At 52.4% G+C, this 18079-nt stretch overlaps 2 protein-coding genes across 2 annotated transcripts in view; both read left to right on the forward strand.

Moving 5' to 3' along the window:
- LOC141729585 (uncharacterized) overlaps positions 1–18079 on the forward strand; it is a 413938-nt gene that overhangs the window by 46402 nt on the left and 349457 nt on the right.
- Positions 3759–4576, forward strand: LOC141729525 (olfactory receptor 14J1-like). Its single transcript, XM_074544233.1, has one exon. It carries the CDS (start codon positions 3759–3761, stop codon positions 4335–4337), a length of 579 nt encoding a protein of 192 aa, XP_074400334.1. The 3' UTR covers positions 4338–4576.

The raw sequence follows: 18079 nt of genomic DNA on the forward strand, positions 1-18079 counted from the left end.
AGCCCAAACCACATATGGACTGCCTTGACAAAGGCTCTCAGACATCAACAGAGAAACTGACAACGGGCTGAATGGACTTTTCAATGGCTGGGGACTCTCGGGCTAGTTGGGATCTATTCTGAAAACTGTAATTTTAGTGTTGTTTATTTTAGTTGTAGTTATTGTAGTTTTTTGCATTGTTTTTGGAGTAATCAGATGCATGGTTCTCAAGTTAATCTCAAGCTTATCTCCCCCTCCTGAGGTCTACCATTTGGAAGCCCTCAGTGCTCCAGTGGATGACCTGGAAGCCTCGGTAGAATCATTCTGCACCATAAACACAGTCCTCTTCCTTTTAAACAAAACTAGGGGGAGATGTTGTGGTGTGTTGCAATATCCTGTTTTACCTTCTCCCTTCCCCCTCGCCCCTCGCTGAGTGTGCCCTGTCAATCAGGCTAACATACCAGCAAGGCGTCGTGTGATAGGTGTCCCTAGTCCCTTGAGACCCTGCCCCTTCACCTGGTTGGTGGCTCACCTGTCCCCTCCCCTTCCCCTGCCCTGAGTTTAAAATGTTAATGAGACCATGCGGCCTCCATTCTGTTAGCAGCAGTGGCCCAGTGCAGACATCTCTGTACTCATGGAATAAACATCTGGCAACCTTCTAGCAGAATCCACTCCCTTTCTCTCCACTATCGCCAGAAGCTCTCTCTCCTGAGGAGAATGGAGTCCTGTCTTGTGCCCCGCTGCACTCTGCCGCCAGCCAAGGTATCTCTGGGGTAAAACACCACAGTGCTGCCTTTGGCCCAGCAGCGAGGGTCAGAACTGGCCTAGGCACCATCTAACTGGTTACATTGGGATACATATTCCAATGTGTACCTATCAATAAAGTTTGATATTTGCTGATCACTCATATTGCATGCCGCATTTGTCCCGCCGATCCCAATATTCTTATTACACTTTCTTTTGGTTGCTATTAATAAACTTTTCTTTATACCCTTTTAAAGTTTTGAGCCTGTTTTGCCTTTCTCCTAATCCTATCTCACAGCAGGAAATGAGTAAGTATATTCTAGTGAGTGCACTGGTAATCAGCCAAAACTGAACACACCACAATAATTGATGCATTCACCAAGAAATCGCAAATTGGAGAACCAAAACATAAAAGGAAACCTTCCTGATGAACTGCATGAGAGCAGAGGGAAATCAAGGCAGAGCCATGGTTTGTCAGGAATTGCTTGATCCTAATGAGCCCCGTGGTGCATTTTGACCTGAGCACTGGAACCTCATGGCCTGAGAGGAGATGGCACAAACCTTTCCAGGAGGAAAAGTCAGAGGAAACACCCAAAGTGTCTCAAAGCATGAATGGGTCATACTGAGGTCCATCCTCAACACAGGCTCCTCATGGACTCTTTGGAGGAGAGATTTGGAGGCCAGGATGGCACAAAAACCTCTCAGAGACACAGTGTGGAAAGGAAAATCCTTAAAAGTACCTAAAAGTATCCTTAAATCCTTAAAATACCTTTAAAAATCTTGAGTACCTCAAAGTATTAATGAGCACCACTAAGTTTCATACTAAGCTCTCAAGGGACTCGTTAAAGCAGATAATTGGGGCCATGATTGCACAAACCTCTCACAGAGTCTGTATCAAAAGGAAAACACCAAGTACCCTAAAATAACTGAAGCACCTTGAAGTATTAATGAGCCCCACTGAGTGTTGTTACTGACAAAGCCTCTCCAGGGACTAATTACAGCAGATAATTGGAGGCCATGATTGCACAAATCTCTCAGAGACTCCAACGCAAAAGCCAAACCCAAAGTTCTTTGAAAAACCTGCAGTCCTTGCAGGGAGCATGAAGGAGCCCCCAGGGCCATTCCTGACCAAGGCTCCCCAGGGACTCCTTGCTGCAGATCCTTGAGGCCACTGGGATGTGGGCTAAGGGGGGATGCTGAGGGCAGGACAAGGGGCTGACAGTGCCCAGCCTGGCTGGGGCTGTGCCAGGAGGTCCCAGGGCTTCAGGACAAGGTGTCTCCTCACAGCCCTTGGTGGCACAAACCCTGCTGCTGTGCCCCAGGGCACCAAGACTTGGCTTCTCTTTGTCCCCACCTGTCATCACTGCCTCCAGTTATCTTCTCGGCCTGGGGACACTTTCTCAGTTGTGTCCCTCAGTGGGACCCATTAAAAGTCCAAGAAACTTTGGAGCTGGATTCTGCCTTGGAGTTCTGGAGAGGTTTCTTCAGCTCCCTCTCAGGGGCTGATGTTCAGGGCCTGAGCACAAAGCCCCAGAGGCTCATTAAAGTCTTTGTGCTGTGTCTGTGCTGCTGAGCTGGGCTGGGCTCCTGGCACAGAGGCAGCTCCTGGTAACCATGAAGAGCTTCAAAAGCACATTTCTCTTGATGAGCAGCTCTTCTGCCAGCCCAGCAGGGCTGGGGCACTGCCTGCAGCCACCCCGGACACAGCACAGAGAGCTTCAATCAGTCATAGCTGGGAATGTGCTGAGAAGTGCCTGGGGCAGAATCACTGCCAGCCCTTGGCACAGAAATCTCTGGCTGCAGGACAATGCAGCTGCAGCTCCTGGAGTGATCTCCTAAAGCTGGAACATCCCAAAGCCTACAGACCCTGTGAGTACATTCTCTGATTGTCTCTTGGGCAGAGCAGCCAGGGGTGCCCAGGGCTGTCCTGAAGAGCAGGGTCCTGCAGCCCAGGGCGCTGTGCTGGGGCAGGGACTCTGCTGCCTGCCAGGGACAGCTCTCAGCCAGCCCTGGCAGCTGCTCCCAGCACTGGGGGACAAGATGTGGGTGGGAGGAGACAGCTGGTAAGGCTTGGAAGTGTTCTCCTTGTGTGGTGAGGATGCTGCATTGTTCAGGACTGCTCCCAGCATGGCATTTAACTGCAGAACATTTCCAAGTGGATTATACAGGGAGCACAGCAAGGCAGGGGCTTCATAAAAGGGAAAATCCTGCTTTTTTAATCTACTGCTCTGGGTTGCCTTGATGGGAAATTGCACATAGATATTCATCTCTCAGTTCAGGCTGAGGAAAAAAAAAATCATCTCAGATCTGTATAAAGCAGGCAAAGACAGAAATCAGCACAGGGCCCCTTAGAGGCAGCATCAGTGTCGCTCTTCCGACCTCCTCAGGGTTGCTCTGATGTTGCCATCAGAGCCTTCAGAGCTGAAGCTGCCCCTCGGCAGTGCCTGAGCTGGGAGGGGTCTGCAGGGCGGAGCTGAGCCCCCAGGGCTGGGCTGGGCTCTGGCAGCACTGGCAGGGCCCAGCCCTGGGCACAGGGAAGCAGCTGGCACGGACAGCTCCAGGCAGCAGAGCCCTGGGCAGGCAGTGGGGGAAAAGTGCCCCCAGGCTGTGCTGGGATATTTAAAGTCCTCTCCAAACTCAAGTGTTCCATGATCAATTTTTTTACAGATCCCAATGCCAAGGCACAGGAAATGTCCAACAGCAGCTCCATCAGCCATTTCCTCCTGCTGGCACTGGCAGACACGCAGCAGCTGCAGCTCCTGCACTTCTGCCTCTTGCTGGGCATCTCCCTGGCTGCCCTCCTGGGCAACGGCCTCATCATCAGCGCCGTAGCCTGCGGCCACCACCTGCACACGCCCATGTTCTTCTTCCTGCTCAACCTGGCCCTCACTGACCTGGGCTCCATCTGCACCACTCTCCCCAAAGCCATGCACAATTCCCTCTGGGACACCAGGAACATCTCCTACACTGGATGTGCTGCTCAGGTCTTTCTGGTTTTCTTCTTTCTTGGATCAGAGTATTACCTCCTGACCATCATGTGCTATGACCGCTATGTGTCCATCTGCAAACCCCTGCACTACGGGACCCTCCTGGGCAGCAGAGCTTGTGCCCACATGGCAGCAGCTGCCTGGGCCAGTGCCTTTCTCACTGCTGTCATGCACACAGCCACGATATTTTCCCTGCCTCTGTGCCATGGCAATGCCCTGGGCCAGTTCTTCTGTGAGGTACCCCAGATCCTCAAGCTCACCTGTTCACACTCAAACCTCAGGGAATTTGGGCTCCTTGGGTTTTCAATCTGTTTGGAATTTGGTTGTTTTGTGTTCATTGTTTTCTCCTATGTGCAGATCTTCAGGGCTGTGCTGAGGATCCCCTCTGAACAGGGACGGCACAAAGCCTTTTCCACCTGCCTCCCTCACCTGGCCGTGGTCTCTCTGTTCGTCAGCACAGCAGTGTTTGCCTACCTGAAGCCCCCCTCCATGTCCTCCCCATCCTTGGATCTGGCCCTGTCAGTTCTGTACTCGGTGGTGCCTCCAGTCCTGAACCCCCTCGTCTACAGCCTGAGGAACCAGGAGCTCAAGGCTGCAGTGTGGAGACTGATCACTGGATGGTTTTAGGAACATTAAACTGCTGGCCAATTTCTGCCAATCACTTCTACTAAAAGACATCTTTCATACTCCTTGTTGCTTTGGTTGTGGTTTGTTCTTTTTTCCCTTTGTATTAGTTTTTCATATTGTCCACAAAGAAATGTCATTGTTTTTGCCATTTCTCATTTTGTTTCTCTCCACCTTCCCTGTGGCCAGAGACTGTGTCAATGAGGGGCTGCACTCTTGGTGGCTTTAAAGGAACTAAAGGATCTCCCAGCCAATTTTTTTCCAGAGATGCCCTTATGTTCCCTACTCTGGAGTTGAAGCAGCAATGTCTGTGTGCAGAGCTGGGGGCAGATTAGTGTTGGCACAGCAGCTCTGCTCCTGCTGGCCACACCATCCCTGATCCAGGCCAGGAGCCATTGGCCTTCTTGGCCACCTGGGCACACTGCTGGCTCATTTCCAACCTGCTGTCCATCAGTCCCTGCAGGTCCCTTTCTGCCTGGCTGCTGTCCAGCCACTCTGTCCCCAGCCTGTAGCACTGCGGGGGTTGTTGTGGCCAAAGTGCAGGACCCGGCATTTGGACTTGTTAAACCTGACCGTATTGGATTCATCCCCTGGATCCACCTGTCCAAGTAACTGTGCAAAGCCCTCCTATGCTCCCACAGAATCCACACTCACACCCAGCTTGGTGCCATCTGCAATTTGTGAGTGGTGGACTTGATCCCCTCACCCAGATCATCAGTGAAGATATTAGACAGGACTGGGCCCACCACAGATCCCTGGGGGACACCACCAGTGCCTGGACACCAGCTGGGTGCAGCACCATCCCCACCACTCTCTGGGCCCAGCCTCCAGCCAGCTCTTAAATCTCCCAGCAGGAGGGAACTGCCCAAGCTGTGGGCTGCAGCTTTTCCAGGGAATGCTGTCAGAGACAGTGTCAAAGGCTTTGCTGAAGTCCAGGTACACAACGTTCACAGCCTTTCCCTCATCCACAGGTGGGTCACCTGGTCATAAAAGGAGACCAGCTTGGTCAGGCAGGACCTGCCACCCCTAAATCCACGCTGGCTGGCTCTGACCCCTCGGCCATCCTGTGGGTGCCCTGGGATGGCACTCAGGGTGATCTGTTCCATAACCTCTCCAGGCACCCAGGTCAGGCTGACAGGCCTGGAGTTCCCCAGATCCTCCTTCCAGCCCTTCTTGGGGATGGGCTCACACTGGCACCTTCAGTCCTCTGGGACCTCCCTGCTGAGCCAGGACTGATGGTAATTGATGGAGAGCAGCTTGGGGAGCTCATCCACAGCTCTCTCATCCCCCTGGGATGGATCCCATCTGATCCTATACAACTGTGGGCATCTGAGTGGCTCATCAGGTCACCAACTGCTTCCTCCTGGATTCCAGGGGGCTGTTCTGCTCCCTGTACTCATCTACCAGCTCAGGAGAATACTTGTCCTGAGGACAACCTGTTCTAATATTGAACATTGAGACAGACAAGATGTTAAACAGTTCAGCCTTTTCTTTAGTTTCTCTCTTCTCCACTGCATCCAATAAAGAGTAGAGGTTCTCTTTTTCTGGTGTTTTGCTACTAATTTATTTATGGAAACATTTCCCATTATTTTCCACAGAAGTGGCCAGATTAAGCTCTACTTGAGCTTTCACCTCTTTCCTTTTCTTTCTGCATAACCTAACAACATCCTTAAATACTTTTTAGCCGCCTGTTTGTCTTTTCAAAATGATGCATCCTCTTTTTTTCCCTTAAGTTCATACCAAAGATCCATGGACAGCCAGGCCAGTCATTTTCCTCACTAGCTCATCTTTTGCCACACTGGGACAGGCTGCTCCTTCCCCCTTAAGATTACTTTGTTGAAATGTGTCCATCCTTCCTGGACCCCTTTGTTTTTAAGGGCTGTTTCTTTTTTAAAAAAAATCTGTACCTGATTTGGTATTCCACAAATCTGCATTCTAAATAGGCCAAACCTGCCCTTCCTAATTAAAGTGCAGAAATTTTGTTGCTGCCCCTCCTTCTCCCACAGAACTTTGAAAACTTGATTATTCCATGGTCACTGTGCCCCAGGCAGCCTCCGAGCCCCACATCTGCCACCAGCCCTTCTCTGTTTGTGAACAGCAGCAGACAGAGCTGTCCTTGGGAGTGGGAGTGTTACCAAAATATCAGTAAAACAGAAAACTCCTTAACACCAATGCAGCATTAAAAAGCAGCATTATTTATTCAGGGGGATGCACGGGGGACAGCTCCTCCCAAAGCCCTGCAGGCTGAGTAAAGGAAAGTTTCTGTTTATATTCTGTATTTTGCATACATATTCATTAATTGTCCCAGACTAAATACACATCTGATAATCATTTTCCTCAAATCATTAATGTATTTCCCCTCCTCTGTTCTCCTGGGGGTCTCTCTGCTGGTCCCTGGTGGTCGTGGACCCCAATGTTCCAGTGGGCCTGGCTGAGCTGGCAGGACACTGAGGCTGCTGAACTTCCAGTTCCCCTTCTCACACAATGGGCATTGTGTGGTTTCCACAGGCCTGGGGTTGTGGAGAACAAGCTCCAGGTGTCAGCTCAGCTGGTAGAGACAATTTCTCATCTGGTTAGATGAGGTCACAGAGTGGGTTGTGACATCACAGAGCAGACTGTGACATCCCAGAGGGGCTGTGTGACATTAGAGAATGGTCTGTGACATCACAGAGAAGGTTGCGACATCAAAGGGAAGAGGTCTGACATCACAGTGCATACAATGACATCACAGACTGGTATGACATCAGAGAGCAGCTGTGTGACATCAGAGAGCTGTCTGTGACATCACAGAGAAGGCTGTAACATCACAGAGCAGGCTGTGACATCCCAGAGGGGCTGTGTGACATCCCAGCAGGGCTGTCTCAGGTCACTGGGTTGGTCACTGTGCCCCAGCTCCCCCTCACAGTTTCTGCCAACAAGTCCAATGCTGTTCATGCCCAGCAGGGTCCCTGTCCCCCGGGATCCCCCCGGCCCACCTGGAGCCACAGCGTCCACCAAAGGATGTTCCACAGGATCCACCCCAGAGCCTGACAAGGGGACAAGGGGCCGGGGCTGTGTGACCAGGACATCAGGGACAGGGATTATCCAGGTCACAGTGGCCTGGGTTGGGTTCCGCAGGGCAGGAAAGATGTCTGGCAGCTGGAGCAGGGTCTGGGAAGGGCCTCCAAGGTGGGGCTGGAGCCCTTGGGCTGTGAGCAGAGGCTGAGGGTGCTGGGCTGGTCCAGCCTGGAGCAGGGAAGGCTGAGGGGCTCCTCATGCCAGCCTGGCAGTGCCAGCGAGGAGGGGATGGAGAACACAGAGCCAGGCTCTTCACAGGGGGCTGGGGGGACACAAAAGCCAATGGGTGGAAGGGGAAAGAGGGGAGATCAGCCAGGACAGGGGGAGATGGAATGAGTCAGGCTGGTTTCAGCATTTCCCCTACACCAAAATCAGCCTGACCTCCCTTCTTCATCCACCACTGACAGCTTCGCAAATCAGGAATTGTTGGAGCTGTTTGCACCACACCAGGATGAGCATCCTGATATAAGAAATCAGCTGTGATTGTATCTATCACAGAACCACATTTGTGTGAAATTAATTTTAGTATGGAAATCACTTGTGGATGGTGGACTCATCAGATGCTGCGGGGACCATGCTCATAGCTCAGGGAAGAGAGTGATTGTTATTAAATTGTATCCTGTTGAACTGTGGTCTGTTGGCCATGAAGAGAAAGTTTCTGTGCCTCTGAGTCTCACCAGTTCCTAGTCCCCAAAGGACACAAACCTGATGAGTTGTGGTTCCCACACTAGTGGTGGCACTTCCTCATCCCTCCATGCACAGAGCAGAGCTCCCTTGTCCCAAAAAGTCCCTGGCAATGCAGGGATGAAGGAAACAGGACAGACTGTGGGGATCAGGGGCAGGGCAGGGCCAGTGATTTGGGCCCCTGAGCTCTCAGGACCTCAGGCAGAGGGGAGCAGGGCAGCCAGAGAGCCTCCTTTGGCCTTGGCCAAGCACCTTCCCCCATGACTGGGGCTGAGTCCTGTGGGCTGCAGCTGCTGCTGTACCCTTGCCAGGGGCTGAGGCCGTGGAGCAGGGCCCAGAGCAGCCTGGCCTGAGCAGAGCTGTGGGGCCAGAGCTGGCTGGGCTGGGCTGGGGAGAGGCCCTTGGTGCTGCCCAGAGCTGAGGGCAGCAGGCAGAGCTTGCAGGGAGCTGGGCCAGGCTCAGAGAGCCTGGCCCAGAAACCATCAGTGTCCATCTCAGCCTGGCTGAGCGTGCAGGGGCAGGACTCAGGCCAGGCCTTGTGGGGCAGGGCCAGCGCCTGTGCAAGGCATTGCAAACAGGCAAGTGGCCCAGAGAGGAGGCTGCTCTGTGCCCTTGGTGGCATACACGGAGCAGGGAGGGGGCCCAGGACATTTATCAGTTCCAGACTCTGCACCCAGCCCTCGGCAGCCGTGGCTGCTGAGCCCAGCTTTGGCCTGGGCTGAGTTTGGCCGTGAGCTCCATCCTCCTGTGGGGCTCAGGGCCTGTTCCTGGCCATGGCCAGCCCTGGCTGCCTCTCTGCTGGCCCAGAGGCCGGCAGAGCCCAGGGCAGGGCTGTCTGTGCAGCCCCACAGGTGCCAGGGGCTCTGCAGGAGCTGGCAGAGGCTGCCCAGCAGGGAGGCCATGGGGCACAGAGCCCCAAGGCTGCTGTGGGCACCACGGCACAGGGGCCGTTCCCAGCCGCAATGCTCCTGGCCTGGGCTGGGCCTGCACAGGGGCTGGGCCACCATGGCTGGGCCAGCACAGGGCCACAATGGGGCCACGCAGCTGCTGCCAGGGCTGACAGCAAGGCCAGGCACACACAAGAAATTGCTGAGCATGGCCTGCACTGGCCAGGCCTGACTGTGCCAAAGACAGAGCTCAGCTGCCCTTAGGGGCTGCAGGAACAGTCCAGAGCCCAAAGAGCCTCCATGGCTGTGCTGGAGACCAAGGCTGCAGGAGGGGGAAATGCAGGGCTGCTGCGCGATGAGGAGGGCATTGAATTCCAGCACACACCTCAGCTCTCTGATGATCCTGGCACCATGCTGGACCCTGTTTCAGCCTGGAGAAGAGCAAATGTTGATGGGACAGGAGCCCTGCGGGGCTGTCAGGGACCTGCAGCTTGCAAGTTGCTCTGGTCTCCCTCAGGTGCTCTGGGAGAGATCCAATCCCAGCTGGGGACCTCAGGGTACAAGTGGCACTGCCTGTTCATGGGCACACAGCTGATGTCTGCCTGGAAAGGGGCCTAAGTTTTATTACCTGTTAGTTTCATAACATACAAGCAAATCTTTATTACTGTGTCATTTGAGTATTTTTAAGAAATGGCAAAATAACCCAGCAGGAACGGGGATTTCCGCGAAGTGTACTGATGGCATGAGTAGAAATACTTATCTTCCCCTCTTCTTGTGCCACCAACATCCAATCTAACGTTTCATGACCCTCTTCCTTCAGGTGTTTCCAGCCCTCCTGTTTAAATGGCCATGTGTAAGGGCATCTCTTCACTAGACCACCTGGTTCATTATTCTTCCCATTGCTCCCAGTTTTCCCTCTCCAGATGCTCTCTGGTCATTCAAACTGACTGGTTTCATGCTTTGAACTTCAGGGGGTTGTCTAGTCTTTTCAAAGTTCAAATAAATAACACATTAATCAACATCTTAATTGTGTTTATATCTATAAGAGAATTACATTTTCTTTTATCTTTGTCTAAATCTGTTCCTGTACAGAAATTCCTTGGGGATGGGGGACATGTCAGATGCTGCTGGGACATCCCAGAGAGTTGAGGGAAGAGCTGTGATGGTTATTAAACTGTTGAAATGTTCCACCTCTGTTTTTGGCAAGAAACCTTTCTGTGCCTCTGAGTGTCACCAGCCCCTGAGCCCAAAGAAGACAAACCTGATGAGTTGTGGCTCCCACTGCAGGGGCTGCACTTGGACCTTGGCTCTGCACAGGAGACCTCTTCATCCCCTTTCTCTCTTTTCTCCCTCTGAGCATGGAGGGAGCTCCTGAGTTCAGCGTGTGACTCGTGTGTGCAAAGAGCAAATCTGGGCAGAATTGGGGCAGGGAGGGTTTGGGGGACCTTGAGATCTGTGCTGGGCACAGAAGGTGATTTCCATTGCTCTGAGACTGTCTGCTGTGGAAAGCAGATTTAATATCCAGCAGAGGAACGACTTTTGCATTTGATGGAGCTGTGCCTTCCCTTGGCTTTGTTGGATGACAAGAAATGAACATCCCTCTATGTCTCGGGCAGCTGCTTCTCCAAGGAAAGCAGGTGGGAGTTGGAGCCAAGGAGCTGAAAGCTGCAGGTGCAGCCTGGGCTGGAGGGAGCTCAGATTTGCACAAGACTGCTCTGAGAGCCAGGGCTTGGATGGGGGGAATGGTGGGGTGGGGATAGGGACAGAATCTGATTGATTGTCAGCCATGAAGGGTCTTGATTTTCATATCTATTCAGACTGCATGAGGAGGTACTTGGATTCAGTGTCAATTGGAGACTACACATTTTGATTTATGAAGAGGAAAAAAAACCTAAACAGGGCCTAAAAAATATTTGCTCACTGTCTTTTTAAATATAATGCATTCAGTTTGAACACACTACTGAAATCTGTCAAATTAACTGCAAAAGATTTGAACACTTTAATCAAATTATTCTCAGAGGCTTGACTTGTTAAGGTGTTCTGAATGGTAATGAGCCCTGGGACACTGAATTCCTGCACTGAAGAGCTGATGGCTGAACCTGTGATTTGGAAAATTAAATGAAATTATTCCCTGAGGCTTCTCTTGTTAAGGTGTTCTCAGTGTTAATGAGCCCTGGGACACTGAATTCCAGCACTGAAGAGCTGAAGGCTGAACGAGCCCCCGGAGCAGGAAAATTCAGCAGCAGCCTCCAAGGTGCTGAGGATGTCAGCAGCCCCCACTGAGGCCATCCCTGCCCAGAGACCATGGGGGAATGGGCAGACAAGGAGAGCGTCCCTGGGGCTGGGGCAGCACAACTCAGAGGCACCAGCGGCTCCAGCTGGGAAATGGAGTGTGGAACGGGGCTGGGAAAGCCCTGCCTGGGCTGGGCCAAGCAGGACACACAAGCCCTGATTTCCATCCAGTGGAAAACTCTGTCAAGGAGATATTTAAAAGGAATTTGAGTTGTTTGTGTCCTCTGAGCTGGACTCCCTGGAGAAACATCAACAAGAGATCCTCAGGAGCTCAAAACAACCAAACAGTCTTTACTGGTAACTTTAGAAAATCAGAGAAACTTTTGGCAAAAGATTTAATATGACATTCAATCAACACAGAACACTTCTTAAAGCACTGACTTGGCCCATTCAGCTTCACAAACTCTAAGCTATTTGAATTTTACATTACTCAAATTTGTAAAAGGACCGAAATAGAAGAAAAGGACAAAAAGAGAGAGTCCAGTTATGGAGAAAGATTTCAAAGAGCAGTAATAAAATATACATTCCTTTTTTAAAGGGTGTCTTTGATAAAATTTCTCTTTAGAGCAGAGACAATTGCAGCATTCTGTGATTGATATTGACCCAGGGTCTCCCCTCAGCAGCTCTGGCCTGCTCACAGAAGCTGTGCCTGGAGCTCTGACCCAGTGTGGACAACCTTGCTCCACATTGCCCAGCCCCATCCTGTCTGTCCTCACTCCCCTGGGCCCCGCTGTGCTTGCAGAGCTGGCTGCACCCAGCCTCAGAGGGGTTTTCCCTTTTTGTACTTTTTGCAGCAATCTCAAACTGCTGAGTTTCCCCAGTGCAAACAGACACACTGCTCAGGTGTGTGCCAGCCCCAGGTGCCACCAAAGGCACTGCAGAGCTGCCCTGGGCCAGCTGTGAGGGTGGATCATCAGCCCAAGCTGCACTGGGCCCCTGCAAGGGGCTGTGGCCATGGGCACTGCACTGACCCCACTGCTGGGTTTGGCTGCCACGGCCACCGAGAGAAATTAAACTGTCCTTGGAAACACTGGGGAGGACTGGGACATACTGGGGAACACTGGGAACGCTGTGGGAGACACTGGGACATACTGGGAGTGACACTGGGGAGGACTGGGACATACTGGGGAACACTGGGAATGCTGTGGGAGACACTGGGACATACTGGGAGTGACCCTCGGGGATACTGGGACATACTGGGGACAGTGGGGCCATTGCTGAGAAGACTGGGGACACTGGGGCATCCTGTGGATGTCATTGGGATGAACTGGGAGGGACTGGGAATAAACTCAGGTGTATAGGGAGGGACTGGGCTGTACTGGGAGGGATTGGAGGGGCACTGGGCTCGTACTGGGTTCTACTTGTAATAAACAGGGCTGTACTGGGGTTGTACTGGTCTGCACTGGGGATGAACTGGGCTGTACTGGGAGAGACTGGATAAGTTGAATGGGCTGTTCCCGCCTCTACCGTATCCCATTTGCCGAGACTCCCGCCCATCACCGCGAGCAGCCAATCAGCGCCAGAAATCGGAGACTCGGGAACGGTCCCTACGGTAGCCACAACTCCCGTCATGCCCTGCAGCCTGATTGAGCTCCATTGGAGCCAGGACTACAACGCCCGTCATGCCCTGCGCTCAACAGAACCCCCGATATCCGCTACCCCTTTGTCCCTTAAGTGTCCCCCAGACCCTCCAGGATCCCTCAGTGCCCCCTCAGCGCCCATTCGAGACCCCCCAAAAGCAAGCGTCCCCGGATACGCTGAGTGCTCCCAACCCCACAGATGCCCGGTACAGCCACTTCTGGGAATTCATCTCCTCTCCTCCACCGCGGCCCCAGAGCCCCTCAGAACACAGCCCCGCGCCTAAAATTCCTGCCGTGCCCCCGCCCTAAAGAGCCCGGTTAGAGCTCCCGGAGCTCCCCCCAAGCCCTCCCGAACCGTTTACGTTCCCCCGAGGATCTCAAGTCGCGGCTCGGATGCAAAAGTGTCCGCCAAGTGCCTTCCCGGACCCCGAAACAAAGCGCTGGAGCCACTTCCGGGACTTCGGCTCCCATCATGCTCCGCTGCGCATGTCCAGTGCTGTTCCAGCCGGGACTTCATCGCCCGTCACGTCACGCGCCCCTCTAAGGGCCATTGCAGCTGGGCCTCGAACTCCCGTGATGCTCCACGGCCCCGTTAAACTGTATTACACACCCCCCTCCCGCGCCTACAACTCCCATCACCCCCCGCGCTCCAGCGAGCCCCGTCAGAGCCCCCTAAGGGCCCGCCCGGACCCCAAAGGGCTCCAAATTCCCCCCCCTGACCTCCAAGCGCCCCCCTGGACTCCCAAGTGCTGCCCCGGACCCCGAACTGTCCCTCAGAATCCCTGAGTGCCCCTCCAAGTGCCCACTCGGCTCACCCAAGTGTCATCCAGACCCTCAGGTTCTCTCTGAATTCCCTCTCCAGACCCAAAACTGCCCCAAATGTGCCCCAGAAATGCCTCCACGGACCCCAAAGTGGCCCCTTTTATCCTGTCTTTGAAAATGATAAAAAAGATAACAAAAGGATTTAAAATAGGACTGATTAGCATAAAGAAGGAAAAATCAATAGCCACACTTCTCAATGAAGTAATGTTGGCAATTGTGTTACTTAGAACTAATGACCAATAAATTTTTGCTTGCTGAAAAGTTGTGGATTTTTAGATATAAATATTAAAATTTCTTATTACAAATATAGAATAATAGTATTATAAATAAGAAAAATAGTTATAATTTTCCTATTTCCAAAACTTATATTTTTAAGGGGAAATGCATAATTACTACTATGTTTTGGGATGTCAGTCTGTTAGAGATGGTCCAAGATCCCTCATCTGCCTCACAGCCACCGTCAAGGATGGAGATTGAAGGCCCCCCAAGGACTGAGACTGAGACCCTTCAAATTCTAACCCAGGGGTGCTAGCCTGACTGGAGTGGGATGTCTGCCATGGGAAGCGGGATGTTTCCCATAGGAACCAGTCCTGAAACAACGGGCCCCACTCACTGCTGGCACCTGGTTGTGCTTTTCAGACCTGGACTGTCTGTGCCTGTTCCCAATGGATTTATTCTCCACTGTTCCCTCCGTGTGCTGTCCTGCTCCCTCCCGGCGGTAGATTATAAAAGAGTTAACCAAAGGCTTTGAGACTCTCCCTGACGTGACCAGACGGATCTATTGGCCGGACCACGAGGATTTCATTTCTCTGTTGGCAGCTATTCCCCCCCTGCTTTTCTCTGTCTCTCTATCCTTTATCTCCTTTCTAATCCTTGTGTTGGATCTGCTGTGGGCACTCAATAAAAGGTGCATTTGTTTTGGTTAATACTGAAATTCCCCCGCTGTGTGTCTTTGCACCCTGAGATCAGTGAAACGAACCATCGTGACCCCCCTTGTACCAGGGGATGGTGACACGGCCTGATGGGGTTGCTGCCCACTGCATGTGAACGTGATCTCCTTGGTGGCAACTGCACTGCTTCATCTGCTCTTGCCTTCTGGTGTCCCTATTCCAGAATTGCCTGTGCCACCTTCCTTTCTTATATTGTGGTTCTCTGCAGTTCCTTCAATAGTCAGCCCTTCCTAAGTTCTCTCTTGGAATAGGGGATCATCACCTCCCCATCATAGTGAGTGCATTCGAATGCACTTGAATGCATTTTGCCTGCATTCAAAATATGGTCCCTGTTTTTGATTCACTGTGGAATTTCTGTTTGTATTTTCTACCTCTGTCCAGGCTGGGATTGAAGGTACTTGAGATGACATTTGGCGTTCAGATTCTGGTGGTTTTTGTTTCTCATCAGTGACGCAGCCTCACAACCATGAGTTCTGCAGCCTTTCATCTAAGGCACAAAATGGCTCACTGTCTCTTGTTACAAGGCCTGGATGGTACCAAGGAGACCATGGTGATACTGAGGATCCAAGGAGACCGTGGTGACACCATGGACACTCATGGAACCATGGGCATTGTGACACAGCAAAGCTTCATGGAACCAAGGAGTCGATTGTGACTCTACCAAACCTCATGGAACCAAGGGCCCATTGTGGCACTGAGGAACTTCAGGGAACCAAGAGTCTCTTGTGACACAGGGGGTACTCATGAAACCATGGAGACCATTTTGAAACTTCAAGGCCTGTTGGAACCAAAGGGTCATTCTGGCACTTCTGAGCCTTGGAACCAAGGAGACCACAGTGACACAGTGGGGCTCTGTGGAACTGTCATGGTTTGAGCCTGGCACAGAGCCAGTGCCCCCCATGAAAATGCCTCACCCTGGTGTCTGCTGTGAGATGTGACCAGGAATAAGCAAAACAGGCTCTAACTTAAACATAAAGGACACTTTATTACTTAAATTACAGGAAAATAGGGAAAGACCATAAGGAAAAAGAAGAAAAGAATTGAAAACCTTACAAAACCACTTTCCTCCTCCCCACTCCCTGACTTTCTCAATCCAATACATTCTCTCAAAAAACACCAACTGCCCAGCCCGGCACGACACTTTAGTATACTCAAACTGCAGTTCATGAAGAGGAAAGGAGTCCTTCTTGTTCCATAGGCTTCTCCTGGAAACACACTGAAACCTCGGATGCTTCCTTGTCACTTCGGCACCGCCCGGAAAAAAAAAAAGTCCTTTTGCCGCTTGTGACATGTTCCTTCCATGCCCAGTGCTCTCACCACTGAGACATGGCCAGAGCTGCTTTTAGGGTTGTCTTTCAAGGATGCCTTGTCTCACTCCAAAAAGGCACAGTCTCTGCTTTTGGGACATCTGTCCCCCCCATATTTTTCCAACCCCCTGGGGCCGGGGGGTCCTCACGAATGAACCCTCCTGGTTTTGAGGCACTGCCTCCCCCTAAATGCAGTCTGTGTCACAGGAACAACTGAGTCCATGGCTACAAGAAAAAGTCCAGCCAAAAGGCCACTCCAAATCATCTCTCCCCATCCAATCATCTCCACATTCGTCGGGCCAGGTCCTTATCTCATCTCCTATCTCCCTTCTTATTCAGCTTCGAGGAGGATTAGCATTTTTTTGCAAGGCCCCAATCATGCAAGAAAGGGTTAAAAGTTTTCAGTCTCTGTCGGTCCCGGAGCGACTCCCACGCACGCTGCCCACACGCTGCCGCTCCGACCGGGCACTCTCCCTCCCCCCCTTCTCTTCCTGGCTGGCTGCCATCACATTCGGTGCCGCCGGTTCTCTCTCTCTCTCCTTGGGGGGGGGACTGGCTGCCCGAGGGCTGACTCTTGGGGCTCCTCCACCCTTCCATCCTTGAAAGCCCCCTCAACCCCATCTCTGTCCAGGCCCCGGGCCTACCGCATGGCCGCCCCTCCCCCGCCCAGCAGCAGCGGGCTGGGCGGGGGAGAGAGATCTGACTTCTTCGCCGACGATGTCCCAAGAGGAGGGATCCAAGGGCAGTGCCCTGCTTTTAACCCCTGTGTATTCTCGGAGGTGTGTCCAAACCCCACTGGCTACACTAGGTGCCAGTCTCAAACCTAAAACTTTCATTGGTTTGACCACAGCTTCCCAGAATTCCCACTCCTTCCTGGTCAAACCACCACAGGAACCAAGGGGCCATGCTGACATTGTGGAGTGTCATTGAACCAACTGTCCACGGTGACACTGCAGGGCCTGATGGAATCATGGACACCATTGTGACACCACAAGGCGTCATGGAAGCAAGGGCCCATTGTCACACTGTGGGGCCTCTTGGGATCCAAGGGCAGTTGTGATACCATGGAAATTATGGCAAGTGTGGCACCATGAAACCAAGGAGACCATTGTGACCCTACAGGACCCCATGGAACTAAGGATTCATGGAACGGTGCAGGACACATGGAACCGAGGGGCCATGGTGAAGCTGTAGAACCAAAAGAGCCCATTGTGACACTGGGCCCCCAGGGATCCAAAGGTCCATTTTGACATTGCAGGGCCTCATGGAATCCTGGAGACCACTGTGAAACTTTGGGGCCTTGTTGAATTAAGTGGCCCTTCAGGGCCTGATGGAACCAATGAGACCCCATAGAACCAAGGGTCCATTGTGACCCTGTGGTACCAAGGTGTCGTGGGTTGACCCAGGCCAAATGCCAGGCATCCATGTGGGCTTCTCACTCACTCCCCTCTGCAGCTGGACAAAGAGAATATAATAAAGGATTCATGGGTTGAGATAAGGACTGGGTGAGATCACTCATCAAATACTGTCCTGGGGAAAACAGGCTTAGCTTAGAGATGTGAAATTCATTTATTACTAACAAAGTCAGAGCAGGAAAGGGGAAATAAAATAAGCCCCTTGCCTCCCTCTTTCCAGCTCTACCTCCAAGCAGTGCAGGGAGACAGGGAATGGGGGTTATGGTCAGTTCATCACCCATGGGTTCTGCCCCTGCTCAGAGAGAGGAGTGGTTCCCCTGCTGCACCGTGGGTCCCTCCCAAGGGAGACAGTTCTGCAGGAGCTTCTCCCATGTGAGTCCATTTCAGGGGCAGCAGCCCTCTGCAAACTGCTGCATTGTGAGTCCATGCCAGGGACAACAGTCCTTCCCAAACTGCTGCGGCATGGGTCACTCTTCCAGGGGTGCATTCCTCCAGGGGCAGGCTGCTCCAGCCTGGGAGAAGGGCCCCTCTCTCCATGGCTCTCCTGCAGGGTGTCTGGGTCTCCAGTGCCTGCAGCACCTCCTGCCCCTCCTTCTGCACTGACCTGGATGTCTGCAGAGTTGTTCTTCTCACATGTTCTCCCTCTGCTTTCCTCTGACTGGAGTTAAAACTGCGCCACAATCTCTATTTTGATTTCCTTTTCAATCTGTTATCGCAGAGGCATTGCCACCATTTGTAACTGGCCCAGCCT

Source organism: Zonotrichia albicollis, chromosome 7, assembly GCF_047830755.1.
Source record: "Zonotrichia albicollis isolate bZonAlb1 chromosome 7, bZonAlb1.hap1, whole genome shotgun sequence".
NCBI lineage: Eukaryota > Metazoa > Chordata > Aves > Passeriformes > Passerellidae > Zonotrichia > Zonotrichia albicollis.